The sequence below is a fragment of the Mesoplodon densirostris genome, chromosome 17, assembly GCF_025265405.1.
Source record: "Mesoplodon densirostris isolate mMesDen1 chromosome 17, mMesDen1 primary haplotype, whole genome shotgun sequence".
Taxonomy (NCBI): domain Eukaryota; kingdom Metazoa; phylum Chordata; class Mammalia; order Artiodactyla; family Ziphiidae; genus Mesoplodon; species Mesoplodon densirostris.
This window is the reverse complement of record NC_082677.1, coordinates 13,118,150-13,138,143: the sequence shown is the minus strand read 5'-3', so window position 1 is coordinate 13,138,143 and position 19,994 is coordinate 13,118,150. Positions and strand designations below refer to the sequence as shown.

At 37.2% G+C, this 19,994-nt stretch overlaps 1 protein-coding gene across 1 annotated transcript in view; it reads left to right on the top strand.

Moving 5' to 3' along the window:
• The window catches only part of TRPC4 (transient receptor potential cation channel subfamily C member 4), a 153,445-nt gene that overhangs the window by 110,428 nt on the left and 23,023 nt on the right, over positions 1 to 19,994 (top strand). The window contains exons 5-6 of the mRNA XM_060079796.1: positions 8,824 to 8,963; positions 18,761 to 19,074. Of these exons, the coding sequence (XP_059935779.1) occupies positions 8,824 to 8,963; positions 18,761 to 19,074 (454 nt within the window). The remainder of the gene's footprint in view (positions 1 to 8,823; positions 8,964 to 18,760; positions 19,075 to 19,994) is intronic.

Sequence of the window (19,994 nt, the reverse complement as noted above, 5' to 3'; positions counted from 1 at the left end):
TGTCATTGATAAATTGTAGCTCATCTCCTGCAAAGCTTTTCGAATTATTTTTCCTTCAGATTGAAGGTTATCAACCCTTCTTTTCTCCCATCAAATAACCTCTAGAGATCTTCTTACCTATGTTTGCTGTCAGGATGAACTTTAGCATATAAGCAAAGAAATTTAAAAGCCTGATACAGGGATAAAAATTATGATTCTGGTCATCTTGAGAGATAGTTTTAAGCAACAGAGAAAACTAATCACAGATAATTCCGTTAGAACTATGTCAGTAGAAAGGTAAATTCTAGACAGATAGACACCAGTATATTTCTCAGATTGTTAAATTACCCATTTGAACTAGAGTAAAAAGTAAAACAACAGTTTCATCCTGCATGCATATGGCCTGATAACAGAGCTACGCTTTTCAGTTGTTTAGAAAGTATCACCGGGAAGACTGTGATGGATTAAAAGAAGCCTGGGGTCAGATTAGAGACATGGCTACTTCTCTTTTCTGTTGTGTCATGACCCCAAGGCTCTTAATTTATTAAGGGTTTGATTTTAACAATATAATACTAAGGATATGAAATGAATATAATATTCATATGAGAAACTCATTTTTATATAGAATTTAAATGCAAACTAAATATAGCATGTTATATGTAGAATGCGTATTATGAGAATTCATCTAAATTATAGCAGAAGTTTTAACTCCAGTGGATGTCAATTTGTTTCTGGAGATAATGTGGGGTAAAATGTGAAAAAAAAAACCTTTTTTGAATGCTAATTTTTAAAGCCTTAAAAATCCAAAACTAGATTGGATTTTTCCAAAGAATCCATTATAACTCAACTATAACAATTAAATTTGTGCCATAGCTTATTCTCCTGCAAAAAAAAAAAGTGTGCATATATATGAAACATCCAGATGTAGACTTATGTTAACACTTAGCAAAAAGAATATGAAATTGATAACATTTTCCACAAAAGAAGTAGAATGTTAATGAAAGCTATCATATTAATAAAGCAGGAAATACCTTGTTCCCAGTGAGAGTACTGCCAAATGGCTGCTGAAGTGACTGGATATTATGTGTGTGCTTAAGAATATACCATAATTATACAGCATATAAATCTGTGCATGCTGAGCATGATGAGAATGGTGAACTGAGGAAAAGATATATCAGAGGAAGAGATATGAGCTCTGTTAAAAATAGCTTCAGGGCTTCCCTGGTGGCGCAGTGGTTAAGAGTCCGCCTGCCGATGCAGGGGACACGGGTTCGTGCCCCGGTCTGGGAAGATCCCACATGCCGCAGAGCGGCTAGGCCCGTGAGCCATGGCGCTGAGCCTGCGCGTCCGGAGCCTGTGCTCCGCAAGGGGAGAGGCCACAACAGTGAGAGGCCCGCCTACCGCAAAAAAAAAAAAAAAAAAAAAAAAAAAAAAAAAAAAAAAAATAGCTTCTAGGGCTTCCCTGGTGGCGCAGTGGTTGGGAATCCGCCTGCCAATGCAGGGGACGTGGGTTCGTGCCCCGGTCTGGGAAGATCCCACATGCCGCAGAGTGGCTGGGCCCGTGAGCCATGGCTGCTGAGCCTGCGCATCTGGAGTCTGTGCTCCGCAACGGGAGAGGCCACAACAGTGAGAGGTCCGCGTACCGCAAAAAAAGAAAGAAAAAAAAAGCTTCTAGTGAATTTCTAGGCATAAATTAAGAATTGCTCATAAGATCCAGATTCTATGTCTTGCCTATAATACATACTTATTTAACAATTTTTCTGCAACAAAATTGGCCTCTCATTTTCATAATTTATTTTATATTTTTATCTTTTAAAGGGTTGATATTAGCAAATCTGAAAATTTCAACAAGGCCTGCCAAATGGAAAATGGAAAATGAAAAATGGTGATCACGCTCACATCTAGATAAAGACTCAGGGACAAACAATCCTATATATATTCTTTCTTTCCTATGACCATTTCTTCATCTTTTGTCTAAAAGGCATTAAGATCACATGGCTTCAGGTACTCATACTTTCAGCCTCACCCTTCAATTATCCGTCTTCCCCCAAATTAAGAATTATAAGAAACAAGTCTATAGATTTCCCCACTCTCTCCCTTGGCAAGGTGTTCTAACCACCTCAGCAAACTAGCTGCAGACACATATAGACAACTCAAACACAGCTGCAGAACATTCGTTTATTAATTTAAAGGGATATCTTAATTTTCCAGAAAACCAGATAATCATTGCAGCATGACATAGAATTCTCATTTTCCTGTTTATTTGTGAGGAAGAAATTTTAAAGTCATCTTTACCAAGATTTATCAAGACTAACACAGTAAAATCTCAAACAACAAAATATTCATATAGTTGTAAATTGTTCAGTGTGCACATACTATTGCTGACCTAATGACTTCTTTTTCTATTTTTTAATACTTTTTATTGGAGTACAGTTGATTTACAATGTTGTGTTAGTTTCAGGTGCACAGCAAAGTGAATCAGTTATACGTATACATATACCGACTCTTTTTTAGATTCTTTTCCCATATAAGCCATTACAGAGTATTGACTTCTTTAGTGGAGAGAAAATTAAGTCTTTTAGGGCATACATGCAATACAAATTTGGTGCACCAACAAGTGAAATCTACAGGCCTTGGGAGAATGTGTGACGACCGTGGCTCTGATGGTTCAAGGGAAGAGGAGAAAAGATAGGAAAAGAAGAGTACATAGGAAATGAGGGAGGGTCAGAGTAAAAGATTGGAGGTAAGCTGGAAGTGGTTTCTGTTAGTTCAGAATAACAATAACGGTAATAGTAGTGATGGTGGTAATAACAATAGAAACTAAGAAATTTGGCACTGTGCTAAGTGATTCAAATGTGTGTTTTTATTTGAACTTCATAGTCAACCTCCACTTTACTCATAATAAATGATGTTAGTATCTCATTTAATAGAGAGGAAATAGGCTTAGAAAAGTGAGATCACTTTCCTAGGTTCAAGGAGCTAACAAATGGTAGATACTAGATTCAAACTCCAGTTAGTCTAACTCCAGAGCTAGAGCCTTTATCCTCCATAAATACTGCCCTTGGAGTGTGAGAAATGGAATTTAAAGGGGCAAAAACAGCCCAAGAACTCAAGTTTCCATCCACAGACTTCTTTCCTATTTTCTCTGCCTCTGTTTACCAACTTAAGTCTTTACACAGGTCAAATATGAGTGGACCACATTTCTAATTTATTAAAGATGCAACGCTCTTTGAGATACACACTTGATGTAATTTCCTATTGAAGGTGATGCTTGTTAATATAGCAAATTTATTGTTGCCATCAGCATCACATCAGCAGGACCCTCCATCTTCATCTCCACCACCCGTCTCTGTTCTAAAACACATGCTTTATAAGTGGTTCCCTAATACTGACAGAAGCAATTTCTATTCTAAGAAAGAAAGAATAAAGTCCTTTGTCATGACCTTGAGATGCTTCCTTTTTAGTTTCCATGTTCACTTGCTAAGACCTAAAGCTAAATTTCCTTGCTTCCAGGGATATCATTAATTTTTTAATCTTTCATTGGTGTGTATATGTATGTGTGTGTGTAGCAGGTCTTCAGGAAATGTAAAGAGATAATTATATTTCTTTTGCACATAATTGTTTTAAAAATAGAAGTTTATAGTAGGTGGAAAGTGGTAATCTTCATAGTGAAAAATTAATAATCACTCATTCAAAAATATTTATTAAGCAACTACTGCCACTCATTGAAAAGGTGACTTGAGAAAAGACTTGAGGAATATTTATTCATTGTTTTTCCACCTACATAAATATATAATGCCTTAGTTCTCATGGAAAATTTTAAATTAAACAGAAATCCTATAAAAAGTCTAATACTGCATTGACAGAAACATTTTACTTGATTTTTAAGTTACTACATTTATGTCATAAGCAATCAGATGAGCTAGAATTCTAAAGTTCTACATTTTTTACATCTTAATCGAAAACTAGCATCGTATCGTTCCTTGGCACAGTTTCAAAACATGTACTTCCTTAAGTGTATATTCCTAATCTTTTTTCCTCTAAATGTTAAACTGATGCTATCAAAACTGTAGTAATTTAAGGGTTTTTAGATGTCTTCAAACTAAGCATATTTAACTATTCACTGTCTCTTTAAGTCAGTGTTTCTTGAAGCGTGGTGTGCTGACTATAATCACAATCACTGTGAATTTTTTATGAAAAATTTAGATTTTGAATTCTCCCCTTGGTTGACTGATTCAGAAATTTCAGAGGTCTTTAAACACTAAATATTAAGAAACAATTCTAGAAACCAAATTTTATGCAGGTTTCATATTTAGTTCCGATTTCAGCTTTATTGAGGAATTGAGACTCATTAGAATCTAAACATGAAATGGTTTAACCTTTTCCAATCACTCTTCCCAACCACCCTGCACCAAATATCCTTTCCCTTCACTATCTTTCTAGTAGATATCATCAATTTCCTGAAATTTTGAGTTATTAACAAGTAGTCCCAGTTCAGTTTAAAACACGAAGCTTACCATCAGTGTAAAGCTCTCCTCTTCCCCACAAAGGCCTGACACGTGTATCAGAGGACCCGGAAATATTCATTTCTTGCTCATCCTTCAACCCCAACCCTGGAATGGAAGGAGGGACATAGCCTTTTTCTGTTCTCCCCATTGCTTGGTTTCTGCAGGCAAGAAGGATGTCAGGAAAAGTTAAAAGTCTTCTTTACCTCCTTGGTACCCTGGTCACAGCTCTTCCCTTGTTGGTTGTCTGCATCTCTGGCTTATACTGAGTGGCCTATGTGACAGGTCTTGACCCTCTGACTCTCCTGATGGGTCCATGAGTGTTCTTTAGAGGGTCCTGTGTACCTGCACACTACAGAGTTCTCTGAATCCGAGTTTCAGCTCTGCCTGACATCTTCCAGTCTGGGAACTCTCATAACCAGCAGTTGGCCCCTTTATGGGTCCTGTGACCCTAGCAAGGGCAGGAGAACAAAATGGCTAAAGCCCGGCTTCTTCCTGTGATAAGCACTCGCTCCCCCAAGAGATCACAAAACCTTACTACCTCAGATGGCAAGGGGTCAGGCTGCTGCCAGCTGCCCAGCTGCCAAGACCCACTGTTTGTCTGTTTTCCCTGAAGTGCAAGCCAAGTGAGAGATGAGCAGGCCAAGTGCTTGGGAAGATGCCCCAGCAGGCGTTAAGAGCCAGCTTCTCCTTGCAGAAACCCCCCATCTTTATGAGGCATTTTCGTGGAGTCTCCTACACTTGACCTAGGGAGGTGGCGGTGCTTGTGAGGTCACTAGCACCCGAACTGCAGTGCCCTGAGATCACAGCTCTCTGGCCCCCTCTTCCCAGCGTTCTCTCTGTATAACCCATGGGTTAGAGTGTGGCAGGAGGTTGGTAGCAGATATGGTCCTCATCCCTCTTAGGAATCCCCAGCGGGAAGGGCTACAGTTTTCTGTACGCTCCCTTCAGAAACTGGATGCTTGAGGCTCTTTATCTTTGTTTGGGTTTTAAGAATAACACTGAGACCATAGCAGCTGTCCCTTAACTTAGTGACTCTTATGGGTCTGGCATAATGTGAGTCTCTACTGAGTAAAATAACCGCATTTAGATTTCTTTTTGAACAAAAGCAGAATTTTGACAAGAAACTACCTTTTTGTTTCCTGACTTGGGGAGGGAAAAAAACCCTCCAGTGAAGGAGAATTCTTTTTTGTTGCCTTTATCTTCATTGATTTGGTGCCACAGCATGGATTTCAGTGTTCTGTCAAGGGACTTCCAAGGCCAGATCCCTCGACTAGCTCTGGGGCTGCTGTAAAAAGCCCTCAGAGGTGTCATAGGTGAAAAGCTGACTTGCTCTTTGCTTGGGGTTATTTACTCTTCGTGTAAATACTGACAGCAAGAAAGGAGAGACAAGAGGTCTGTGTGCAGAACTACACATTTCTCACATGAAATCGAGGCTGCTAAATGCAGCATCGGAGGTCTGCCTGTTCCATCCCCTCCCCACAGCCAGCTTCACATGATGGGATATAACACAATACTCAGATAGCCCTGGTGAAAACTGTTATGGGAAAGGTAGAAAAAAAATAGCCAAAACTTCCAGGCATCCACAAATATTTTTAAAAGGAAGTTCTTTGACTCATTTGCACTGCAATCTTTCCGTGGTTGGTCCCTGCAGTCTTACATCAATGCTTGTAATTACACTTCCACCACCATGCTGAGAAATCATGTCATCTGTTTATAAACAGCAGAGAATAACTTTGAAATGTTCCTATTGTGGGAACAGCACAAACATTTTCTGACAGAAACTCCCTCAAGCTTTGTTTGCTTTAGTCGTTTTTTAGTTACCATGAATAGTTTACTATCTGTATGCATTTTTCAGCCAGTTAATAGCACCTTCTAGTTTTTCTAAAGGCTTGTTTCTTCTAAAATTTCGGTGAATATTGCCAGAATAGAGGAAACTTGGTATTTCACTAACGTGCTCATAACAAATAGAAATCAATGTCATCAAACAAGTATGTGGTGATACAGGAAGTGATCCAAACAGCTATAGGAAGTGATCCTACAATCTGGTGCTTTGAAAACTAAAGATCCCAAACCCCATTAGCCAACCAACACTGACTGACAGTCTCATTTACAGTTCAGGTTAAAAAAACAGTGGGCTAAGTCCTCAATTTCATCAGGATCTCTGTTTTTTCCATACAGTTGTGCCTTTCCAAAGTCAGAAGTAATATAATTTTTGTATAATTCAGAAAGTTAGATTTTATGTCTGTTCTTTGAACTCCAAAGGAACTGTAATATATCCAAATTGTGAGTTTTTGTTTTGACTCTTCTTCAGAAACCTTAGAGGTCATCTATTGAAGTGTCATGTCCTTGAACCTGTCTAATAGGAACAGAGTCTGCTCAGATATTAAGGGGCTCCAGGTTAAAATGGTGCTTTCTACTGAGCTCCTAACTGCTTCTTCATACCTCCTTCCCCTCTAAGTCAGTTAGTTTTGGTGTCCTTACTCTTTTACATAATTACCCACAAAATATTTGAAGTTCCATATTCTGGTGACTGTTAATAATCCCATTTGGCTTTCCAGTTGGGTAGAAGCAAAAAAAGAGATACAATTTATCTATAAAGGGAAATAAAATATAAACCCTCTTGTTGGTTAGTAGGTATTTTAAAATATATTTCATTTTAAAATACATACAAAATTTGAAAACACCAGAATCACAAATTCATAAAGTTGGAATGATATTTAGAGGTGTAGTGGAACAAGTCTCCACTCATTGCTAGAATTTCTCTGGAGTATGATTGATCAAAGACATTCCAGGCTCTGCATTGGAATCTTAACCCCAAACGGTGATCCATTCCAGTTTTGGGACAACTCTGCCAGAGAATCCCCCTTACATTGGGCAAGAAGGTTCCATTCTATAACTTTCATATCATAGATCCAATTTTTGCTTTCTGGGGCAGACCAAAGCTGCCCACACTAGCTCACACTTAGCCTTTAGAAGTTTGTTTAAGAAGGTTTTCTGAAATTGTCCTTCTCTCTTGTATGATGCCAGTGTTTCTTACCCTGCACTCTGCCACAGGGGAGCTAATGCTCACCTCGTCACTCTCTTTACAGGAACCTGTTTTTCTTTGAAGTATAGGCTCCTTGGTTTCTCACCTCTCTGAAGGATTCATGAAAAGTCATAATTCTATAGTTATATGACTTTTTCTTGCTTTTGGTGCAGGACAGATATGAAACTCTGTGCTAGCCACATTCGATGTTTCAAACTATCATTACCTTAAAAGTCTTGTTGTTTTCTTGCTTTAATATAGCTTTAAAATTATATTTATCTTTTTAATATTTCCTGATTCTAGATATTTTGATATCTTTCTTTCTCATCATTAGGCTGTAAAAATAGATTTATAAAAATTTAATAAGATTATGGAAATAGAATAATGATATACAGTGATATTTTTAAGTGCTTTCTAATATTTGAAAATAAAATATTTCCTATTAAAAACATGACCATAATAAAGGAAAGTGGGGGGCCTCCCTGGTGGCGCAGTGGTTAAGAGTCCGCCTGCCGATGCAGGGGATACGGGTTCGTGCCCCGGTCTGGGAGGATCCCACATGCCGCGGAGCGGCTGGGCCCATGAGCCATGGCCGCTGGGCCTGCGCATCCGGAGCCTGTGCTCCGCAACGGGAGAGGCCACAACAGTGAGAGGCCCGCATACCGCAAAAAGAAAATAAATAAATAAATAAAAATAAAGGAAAGTGATTTTTATTTTCTCTGGATATAGCTTTAAAGCTACTGCTAGATATAAGGTCTTTTATTGAAGTATGAATGTTATCATCATCTTCTGTCCAGAACTGAAATCAGATCTCTGAAGGTGTTAATTGCTTACAAAAACACCACAAAGTACCCTGCTTAAAAGCATTAAGCCAGTTATGTTCACTAGATACACTGTTTTTTCATAAATCTTTGAGTCATTTTGATTTGGGAGGAAAAATATCCTCAAGTATCTGTTTACAAATAAACGTTATGATATTTTCCAGAGAAAGATACATAGGTATAGAGGAATTATTGCTCCTATAGAGGAATTATACTTTGATTCAAAATTGCACAACCTTATCAATTTATCAAATGGATATAAGACAGTGAAGCTGCCCCAAGAGAATTCTCTACAAATTAGCTAAATGTCCTGAAAGTTTTAAAATCTGACTGGGACTCAATTATTACTACCTATAAAAATAGGTGTTGCATTTAGAGTAACTATGTAGTCTCTTGAAGCTCCAAGATTCTCTAATTCCTAATTATAGATCTCTGTTTTTAGTGATTTGATTGAAAAATCACACTTATGTGAATCTTTCTATAATTGCAGGTTTTATATGGGGAGAAATTAAACAAATGTGGGATGGTGGACTTCAAGATTACATCCACGATTGGTGGAATCTAATGGATTTTGTGATGAACTCCTTATATCTAGCAACAATCTCCTTGAAAATCGTTGCATTTGTAAAGGTAACTATTGTTTATGTTATTGGTAAAGCATAAGTTCTGATAAGTATCGATATACCTTTCACTGCTATTATTTTTATTAATAATGTTACCTAGAGCATTATCTGTATGTGAAATTCATCATCTCATGACTTTATTGAGAGATAGGAATAAAAGACATAGATAATACACAGTTTATAGTCATAAGACAAATTTTAATAGATTTCTAAATAGAAGTTGTCACCCAATTTTCTTGCATCTAAATTGAATGATGCCTCAAAATGATTCACAATAGCTGCTCTCGTTTCTAATCCTTTCCATTTCTAATGAAATTCTACCTCAAACACTGTTCAAATTTCAGCAACCCAAATCTATTTTTATCAGTTACAACTAACCGATAAAATTACATAGATCAAAATATTACTCTTTCATTGAAATTATTATTTCAGTTTAAACTAATACAGTTTGATATAATTAGAGCAGAATATAATTTTTTTCTTCTCACCCCATTCAATATGACAGTGCTGAAATCTCACACACCCATACTCCCCCGCATTTCTTACAACATCAATCTTATCCCAAACCACATAATTTACATAAAATGTTTTTGTTCTGCAATGACAGTTGGGATTATTTTGTACTTTGGGGGATGTTTTTCAAACCAAAGTATTATATTATTGCCTCCTCCTTCCTGCCTTTCTTTTACCTTCTTTCCTTCTCTCTTCCTTTTTAAAAAAATTTCAGTCAAAATGATGAGTGTATTAGTAAAAAGTAAACAGTGTTTAATTGAACTGTACATGAATAATTCATGCCATCTAATGAGCTGAGCTAGGAAATGCTAACATGTAAGTGAACTCTTATTCATGTAGTCTTGTCCTAAGTCGACTTCTGAAATTTTCAGCTATAACAGGGTCAAAATTGCCCAAAGCTGTTTCCTGAATTGTTCAACTAAAATGTTTCCAGCGCTCATATAAACATTAAGAAAAAGCATTTTCTACCACTTTCATGGAAAGCAAGCTGTGTTTTAAGAATGGAAACATGATTTGATAATTTTTCCTATCTGCATTAAGGTGAATGTCCTTGAGACCTTCTGAAGATGACAGAAGGTTTTGTGTTAACCAAGGAGGCTTTGCATCTGTGTAGGAGATGGACATCTGTTTTGAAATGCAGATCCTTCTAATTCTTCTTTCTTCTGTAATGACCTTTAAGTATATCTATAAAGTTGGTTTGGACATCTCTCTACTAAAAAGTAATACATCTGTTTTTTGTGGTCCTGTGCACTTATAAAATTCTGATATTACATGACTATAGCAGTTCTTCTCAAACTTTCAGGTGCTAAGAATCACTTGGAAAGCTTGCTAAAACAGATTCCTTTCCTCCATTCCCAGGAATCAGGAGTATTAAGGAGGGGCCTAAATTTGCATTTATTGCAAATTCATCAGGTGATATTCATGTAATTGGTCTAAGGAAGACACTTTGAATAGCTCTGGACTGTAAAATTCTATTCAGCAGCTCAGAGAAGCATGAGATTATGCCAAAAGGATCCTCTCTCATACAATATTTATACTAAGAAACATAATATTTTTACAGGTCTTATTTACATGGTGTTTACTTATAAAACATATATTTTATATATATGTGTGTATATATATATATATATATATATATATATATATATATAAAACCTCTAGTATATACTGGGTACAGTTACATGAATTAATGGATACTTGTGGATTTTTGGCCTAATGGTTTTAGATACTGGATTTGAATTTTCTTAAAATGTTGTAAAATTTTCACCTGTATTGTTCTTTATACTACACGAAGGGAAAATTTATGTTAAAAATCCAACTCACCTACCCCAAGTGATGAAGAAGAAAAGAAAGAGGGGGGAAAAAGGGAGATAGAAAAGTAGACAGAAATTACCTCTGATGACGATATGTAAATACCATGGACTCTTTGGGAAATACATAGTTTGTTTATGTGCTTTGGCCATAGGAGTTCAGTTAGGATTGTAAATATAGATGATGAAATGTTCTTTCTGAATGATTAGTTTGTGTGACCAAAACTTGAGTTGCGTGGGTAGTGTTTGAATGGCTATACTTTATTTTTTTTAATAAAGTTATTTATTTATGTATTTATTTATTCTTTTTGGCTGTGTTGGGTCTTCCTTGCGGTGTATGGGCTTTCTCTAGTTGTGGTGGCCTCTCTTGTTGTGGAGCACAGGTTCCAGGCACATGGGTTTCAGTAGTTGTGGCTCCCAGGCTCTAGAGCACAGGCTCAGTAGTTGTGGTGTACGGGCTTAGTTGCTCTGGGACATGTGGGATCTTCCCGAACCAGGGCTCAAACCCATGTCCCCTGCATTGGCAGGCGGATTCTTAACCACTGTGTCACCAGGGAAGTGCTGAATGGCTACACTTTAGACTTGGGTTTCCTGCGCTCAGTTTTCTTCTACCACTTACTAGTTATGTGAACTTGGGTCTGTTTCTTCAACTCTGTGCCTCACCTATAAAATAAGAATAACAATTTCTGCCTTATGTGGTTAGTATGAGAAGTAAATGAGTGCATACATTTAAAGTGCTGGTTACAGAGTAAGTGTGCATGATTAGTTTTTCTCCTTTCTCTTCTACTGCTGTTTCCTCCTTCTTCATATATTATTGGTCCACTGGATTTGCCTTTTGTAATGTCTTTATTGTGTCTTTTCGTTTGCTTTTTTTTTTTTTTTTAGTTGAAAAGGAGTCTGAGCTCTGGATTAGGACTGCCTTTACCACTTGCAATCTGTCTGATTTGGGGCAAGTTATTTAATGTGGGCCTCAACTGTATCATCTGTTAAATGATGATAATAGTCAAAAGAGCACTTACCTTGGGAGTCTGTGTGATATGCTGATTTGCCGATTCACCCCTATTCCTCTTCTTTTGTTCTATCATTCAATTTTTATGCTAATTTTTAATAACTTACAACTTGCTATGTCATGCTGATTTGCCGATTCATGCTTCTTCATCTTCTTTTGTTCTATCATTCAATTTTTATGCTAATTTTTAATAACTTACAACTTGCTATTTCAGGAAAAAGTGCTTTATTTGTGTACAAAAATAGACTGCTATAAACAAGGCAAACAGTCATTATATGAATCAAGCAATAAGAATTTATGGGGTCACACTAAGAAATCAGCTTTCCATCTGTTTGCTGAGAATGCAGAGATGCCTGAGATATAGCCCCTGCCTCCAAGCAGTTCAGTAAGGAAAGAGAAATGCACATGAAGACCTTACAGTGTGATAAAGTCTACAACAGGGGCCATGCTGGCATCAAGGAAGGAACTAAATTTTGCTGGCAGTGTCCTGGAACTATTTAGAGGACAGAGTGAGTAGGCATCTATCGTGTCCATGAGCATGTATGAGCATTCTAGGAAGAAGAGACAAAATGTGCAACAGTCTGAGAGGGTAAAGGAGGTCAGATCTCAGAGGGATGATCCAGGGAAATGGGGGCAGGAAGAGCATGGGAAGGACTTTCCAAATCATGCTATAGAATTTGGACCCTATAAATAAAGAGGAACCATTAATGAGGTTTAAAAAACAGAGGATGAGTCAAATGATGATGAACGTCTGAAGTAGAGCAGTGGACATAGGAGAAGCTTTAGATTTTAATTAGGAGGTAAGATCCACAAGGTAGTTGATTGGTTATTATGAAAGATGAGGTAGATGGAATCATCTTGATGCTTCTCCCCGGCAAATAGCTCACTTCTCATGGATCAGGCAAGATGACCAAGGAGTTATAACTGGGATCTCGACTGAAATTGCCCAGGTTCTATCTTCTGCCTGCAGGTGCATAAATGGTAGCAAAAATCTAACCCTCGGTGATTTTGGCCAAGCCATGGATCCAGACCAAAAGAACTGTCAGCCCACAAAGAGAGAAACCCTTCCATAATTGGTCTTCAGGGGGAAAACCTCTTAGAATAGGTCTGGCAGAAGGGCAATTCTTCCTTATTTGGTTCATCCTTTTGCAATTCATCCACCTGGAGGAGATTTTTTTTTTTAACATACAAAAGGGTTGTTCTAGCCATAAACCATGGTCTGGGCTATGATCCATACTTGATATGACTACTGCCTATACCACTTCCTACCAGTGTGATGTGGGGCAAGTTACTTAATCGATGCCTCAACTTTCTTACCTGTAAAATGACAGGAATAATCAAGTCCCAGAGAATGTTTGTGAAGATTACATTAATAAACACATGGAATAGAGCTTAATATAAGCACTCAGTTTTTAATTTTTATTAAAATGCAACAGCATTATATTGTACAAAGACAGCACAGATATTCATGAGATTTCAGTACTGTCCTCCTTGTGTGCAAGACTTTGTGGTGCTGCCTTAGATGCCTCAGTTCATTAGCATTTCACAGCTCAGAGATTGTATCTTTTTTTTTTTTAATTTGTTCTGAATTTTTTGAAGGAGAATGTTTGTCAATCATTTCCTCTTCTCACCATGTATAAAATGTTAGTTAATTCAGAGCTTTTTGATGCCTGGGCACCCTTAGAAAATGTTACTTTATCTTCATTAGGACTGGTTTTCTCCTAAATTTACCAAGTCCCTGTCCCTATGTACAACTTGTCTCATATTTATCTTCAGCCATTTGGCAGAAATGATTAAATTCCTATGCCTTGACCACTGTGTAATATAAATAATATTTTCAAAAATCACAATGATTAGGAATAAGATCATTTATTTTAACAGTCTTGCTGGAGTTTTTCATAGCACCATTCATCTAAATAGTGCTAAGTATTTATCTCACTGATCCTTCTTCTTATCAGTTAGAAAGAAGGCAAATGTTTCCATTTCACAGATGCTATAACTGTAGTGAACTCTCCAAATTATGAACTTTTTTTTTTAACTTTTCTAAACATTCTTTAGTTTTATGACAGAGAGCTGTAGATATTTAAATCCAAGCTATTTAATCTAGTATCATCCACCACAGGAGAAAATCATATGCCTTCCTATTGTCTTTCACTACTTAATTATCTAACCAACTTATAGAAAGGGAAAGGTTTTCACCTTATAAATCAGACATTAAAACCAGCATACATCTTCTATTTAATTTTGCATGACAAATGTTTTCATTTTGCATTAAATTAATTATTACCCATTTTGATTGATTACTTGACTTTTATAAGTGTGCATTGGACTATAGAGAATATAAAGATGAACATTTCCTATATTCAAGGAGCTTATGACCCAGTATTATGCTGCAATCCATCTTCTTCTCCTAACACTTCTGCTGAGGGGTTCATGACCTGGCTTCATCTTTCGTTTAGAGTTCTCACTATTCCCAAGCCCTCTGTATTCCGACTATATTAAGATACTCACATTTCCGCAAATCAACCCTCTTTTCTAACAACCATGCTTTTGAATGTGGCTATGATTCTTCACCCTAGAATGCTTTTTGAGCTTCTATCATATATAAGACACTATACTAGATGTCCAGTACAAAAAATGCATTAGACAAAGCTCCCTGCATGGAAATCTGACAAGTGATTCAATGGTAAATATTCTATTTCATAGGTCTGCACAGGACCAAGTCTCTTAAAAAGAGTCTAAATAGAAATGAAGGCTTAAGACAAAGCCAAACTACGGTAGGTTTATACTAGAAAGCAGATTTTTGAGAGAAAGAAGAGTACAGGAACTGCTGGTCCTCGAAGGGCTATAGGTGTGTACATAGCTCTTGATCTCTGTCTAACATGGAACTACCAGCTTTGGTCAGCAGGATCCTACTGTCTACACATCTGTGGTCTGAGAGTACTTCTCAAGGGAAAGAGTGGCATTACTTATTTCATGTCTGTCTTCTTCACTATATTGTAAGCCTGCATGGCATGAATTATGTCTTGTTTGATAACCACTGTGAACCCTGAAGTTAGCTCCTGACACAGAGTAGGCATTCAACACATATTTGATAACTGAATAATAGCCAAAGAATCAAAATAATTAGAATTTAAATCCATTCTAAACAAAGGGTCCAGTATTCATAGAAAGGCATTTTGATGAGAATGTGAGGGTAATTTGGGGAATTGCCAGCACTAAAGGTTTGAGCCAGAGTAGTAAGTACCTAATTGGGTATAAGTGGCAGGTCAATCTCAAAAGAAAGTCAAGACCTAGATTCCCGAGGCTTCATGTGACAGGTTGGGAAATCGGAATTTCATCCCGAGGTAATTGCAGTCATTGAAGAACATTAAGCAAGAGGTGAGATGATCTGATTGACCCTTTTAAAAGATGATTCTAGAGGAAAGTAGGGACAAGGTTCAAGGCAGGGAGAAGAGTTGGGAGGCTATTTTAATAATTTCTGTGGGAAACAGAGAAACTTCTTTAACAATGAGAATACCAATGTAGAGGAGTGAGCAACATATCTAAGATTTCAGTTTTAGAGGCTGCAAGTTTGGAAGGGAAGACTATCAGATCAACATCAAATGCTGCCTTGGGTGATTTGCTGCCATTCACTGAGATGAGAAAGCATAAATGGAGAAGGAGCTTGAGGATGAAAACATGATGTGCTTCAATTCTGGCCTGTGAGTTGGAGACACCTGTGAGATTTCTAAGAGGAGAAGTCAAGAGGCAGGAGAATATAAACTATGATTGTAAAGGTGCGATTTCTGGGCTGGAGATGTGGAATCGGAAGTCACCAGCATACAAATGACAGTTGAAATCACAGGCGATATCCAGGGAGAATAGACAGAATGAGAAGAGAAGGGGTTTGAAACGTTTAAGGGGAAAGTGAGGAAGAAGAGCCTGCAAAGGATACTGACAAGAATCATCACTATGGCTTGAGGCAAACATGCAAAGATGAAACATGAATATAGATTTTGCGAATAGTTTTTAGAAAATAGAGCCAAAGAAAACTTTAAAATTTGAGTTAATCTTTTCATTTCTAACGATAGCTGTGAGAAATACATTTAATCACTGAAGAATTTTTTCTTCATTTTTCTCTACAAATTCACAGAACAGTATGGTTTGTAAGAATTTTTAGAATTCCTTTTGTAAAAGAATGCCTATATTTAAAAACCTAAGCTAAATATACATAGATGTGAATGGTAGAAGAAAAATTAAAAAGTAAAGTTAAAAGAGTGTAATCAAGAGATAATTTCTAAAGGTTCATATCTCCATTTATTAACAGGAAACAAGGTTTCTGGGTCAGAGAATAGACAAATTATTTACTTACATGAGAAGCTTGGCATTGGTTCCCTGTGCTCCAAGCCTCCACAGGGCGACCGATGAGAGCCAGATGTGCCCTTCACATCCATGAGTTTGTACCACAGGAGAGGAACTGGGAAATGATGCATCTCAGAGCTTCTATAGTGCAGTTGTGCCCGCTGCCCATCTTCCCCCTGGAGAAGAAAAGAGAAAGACCTTAACTTTCTAAAGAAAACAAATTCTGTCTGAGGAGGCAAAGGTCCCTTAGAATTATTATCCTTAGACTGTAAGCAGATGGCTCCAGGGGAGATATTTCTAAATCTCTCAGGAGGTCTCTAATTTCCAAGACTCATTTGCCATTCAAACATCCTTTAACCCCAATACATTTCTCAGCAAGCCCCGGCCATGCATAGATGTGAACATATTCACGTAGCATTGTTTCCCAACAATTACCGGAAGTGCTGGACTCTGAAACAGTTTTGGGTAATTATACTGGGGCAGAAACTAGCATCTCTGAGTTGTAAAATGGGAAATGTTCCTCTTATGATTTTGCAAGTCCCAGCTGAGAGCAGTTGCTAAGAAGGGTTCTAAAGTTTAGTAAGTCAAAAGTAGAGCTGGGGTCAGTGACCACGTGATGATGGATTCTACATCCAACTGCCGCAAACTGGCTGTGAGAATTAGAACAAGGAACAGCATCTCCACCAGATTCAATAACATCGAGGGACCCTTAGAGCTTGAACAACATGTGATCTCTATTCATTGCCGGCCCCAGCAGCCCCAGACAGACTGTATCACTTTCTCTTCTCTATTCCCACAGCAGTTTGTGTTAATCTCTTAGAGCATTTTTATTACAATTAGCTGTCCCTGTCATCCTCACTGGACTATTCATGAATAGTTGATGGGATAAAATGTCTCTTGAGCACCTGTTACATGCAGGACATTGTGTTAAACGTGGTGAGAAATTCCGAGAAAACGATTACATCCTTAAGAGTGTTTACTGTTTAGTGTTTTGTACATTTTGAGATATGGTCCTAAGCCATATTAAGTAAGAAAGAGAGAGAGAGACAGAGAGAGAGGAGAAATATGTAATTAGCCATCAACAGAAGGGTAAATACTCTCTACTAAAATATGTGTGTCTTTCAAGAGAAGTGAAAAAAGGAAGGTGAATGTTATCGTAGTCTTTGAAGGAAAAGGTGGCATAATATACCAGGGGAGGGGAGTGGAGAGATTTAGGTGATGTTTGATACCACAACCTGTCACTCCGATACTCATTTTAATGAATAAAAATCTTAAATTAAAAATTTTTTCTGTATCTTCAATCATTAGCTATTTTATGCTGAAGCTATGCATGGGAATGTTCAAGAACGGTTATGAGGATTCAAAAATAGAAAATAATTCCCTTCTAGTTCAAACTTGATTGTTTTAAATTGTCACTCAAGCAGGAGTCTGAGTGTTGAAGAAAATCCAGAGCTTGTGATGTATTTTCTCCCCAAGGAGATTTTAAAAATACCATCTATTAGCTTCAAGAGAATTAACATTTGTAAAGGTCTTTGGTATAAAATGCAATATAAAAAGAATGGAAATATTCTGAGAGACTCATACAGAAGTAAATTTCTTTTCCCTACATGATCATTAGGAAAAAGGTGCAATTGTCTAGACGTATTTTTAGTGATGTATATGAAGAAGAGAATTTAACTTGTTCAGTTCTTATATGGGTGTAATAATAGATGTTCACAATGTAATATTTCAAAGAGTGTATTTAACCTTTTTTCTTGTAGGGGTACAGATTTACCTCAAGACTACAAGGGATAAATTTCACTGTGCTCTTTATATAGCCCAGTATCAAGATAGTTCAAAGCTGACATTTTAATTAAATCATACTTTTAAAATAATTGCTGGTCAGAGTTTAATGTAGCAAATATTTTTCTCAAATCACATATTTTATCTAATTAGGGAATGTTTAGACAAATATCACACTTTCTACACATGAAATATTAAAAATTAGCAATTCATTGACTGCTAGGATGATTTCCAGTTTAGGTTTTATGTACATTTAGGATATAACAGATACAAAATATTAATCGTCATACCCACGTTAGTCATTACTATATCCAAGACAACAGACCACTACTTCCATTCATTTATATGTAATTTGTATCCAGCATGCATTCCTCTAGAATAGGCAAGTGTGTCGAACATAGTAAGCAAAGCCATTGATTTTGTTCAAAATGTAGCAGTTTTCCTTTAAAATGTAGTTTTCTTTGTTATAATTATGATATAGCCATTTTTCCCAAGATAAAACAGACTATCTTTTCCTATGTAACGTTTTCCTTTTCTTTTTTAAAAGTCCCACTGGAAAGATCAAGGACAGATGTAATTCACAGATTAGCAAATACTACAAATGACAAGGACAGACCAGGGAGGTCACTTTGATTGAAGCTCAACAATTATAAATTCCTTTAGGAAATTTTTATTTTTCTGTAGATTAGAATTGCTGCCACCATCATGGAAAACATCAGCTTCCTGCCAGTAGGCTGCCGTGGTGCTGAAGCTGTCCGAAAAATCATCCTGTCCTGAGACTGACATATTTATATGTATGTGTTTGTTTCATATTTTATTTTCCCTTTGTCTCTCTCTTTTCTCCAGTACAGTGCTCTTAATCCACGAGAATCTTGGGACATGTGGCATCCCACGCTGGTGGCTGAAGCTTTATTTGCTATTGCAAATATATTTAGTTCCCTGCGACTGATCTCACTGTTTACTGCAAATTCTCACCTGGGGCCTCTGCAAATATCTCTGGGAAGAATGCTCCTGGACATTTTGAAGTTTCTATTCATCTACTGCCTTGTGTTGCTAGCATTTGCCAATGGCCTAAATCAATTGTACTTCTATTACGAAGAAACAAAAGGGTTAAGCTGCAAAGGCATACGATGTGAAAAGCAGAATAATGCATTTTCAACGTAAGTCTCACAGACTTTTTTTTCTATTGGGAACGTTGGGCAGGATATAGAGTGTGTTACATTTTGAATTTGAACTGTGACAAGCGGTTGCAAAGAAAAATTGTGCTTAGTGTGGAAAACAGAAATATCCAGTACATTTATTTTAAGTTTTAGTAAAATGGTCTTTTCTTTTTAAATGACCTCCTATAAAAGACCGTTATGTATACTGTTTTAAAATGTGGAATAGAAAGAAACTTGTGCCTAGTGATAGCTTACAAGCATAGTAAGAGATAGAATATATGGAAAACCAATCGTGGAAGAAAATCCAAATGCTTTTCAATCTTTGCTTAGGTGTTTTCCAGATACTAAAGTTCCTTCACATGTCTCTTTTATTCTCGGGTTCCCTACCCAAAAATCTAAGCATGGAGAAATAGTCCAAAATAGAGACCTCAGGCTAACCTAAGCCATGATTATGACACACATATAACCCTCTGTGCCCTTACAGCTGAGGAGCATCAGGTCTTGTTCGGTGTCAAGCTCTGGTAATTCTCACAGTCAGGCATGCTGACAGCCCAGGTTCATGGCCACGGTGTTTCATGCTCACACAGTTCTGATAGAAAACCCCTCTACTTGCCTGTGTCCACTTCCTTCCCACTATGATAAACAGTGAATTGGCAGATGAATTAAGAAGTGAGGTGATCTTCCTCTCCACAGTAACCATATGTGAACACATAGTGATTTTGTAGATGACTTTGAAAGTCAGCTGGCCATTCATCGGCCCTTCTAGAACTTTATGAAATCTGAGAGAGTACAGTAGTTCCTCGGGAGGAAATCAATAACGTCCTGTAAACAAAATCACTTTTGGTTAAAATAATCTTGTTGGCTCAATTCTGTATCTGTTTTACCTTTGATCCCAGTATTTAAAACCCCATTTAACTTCA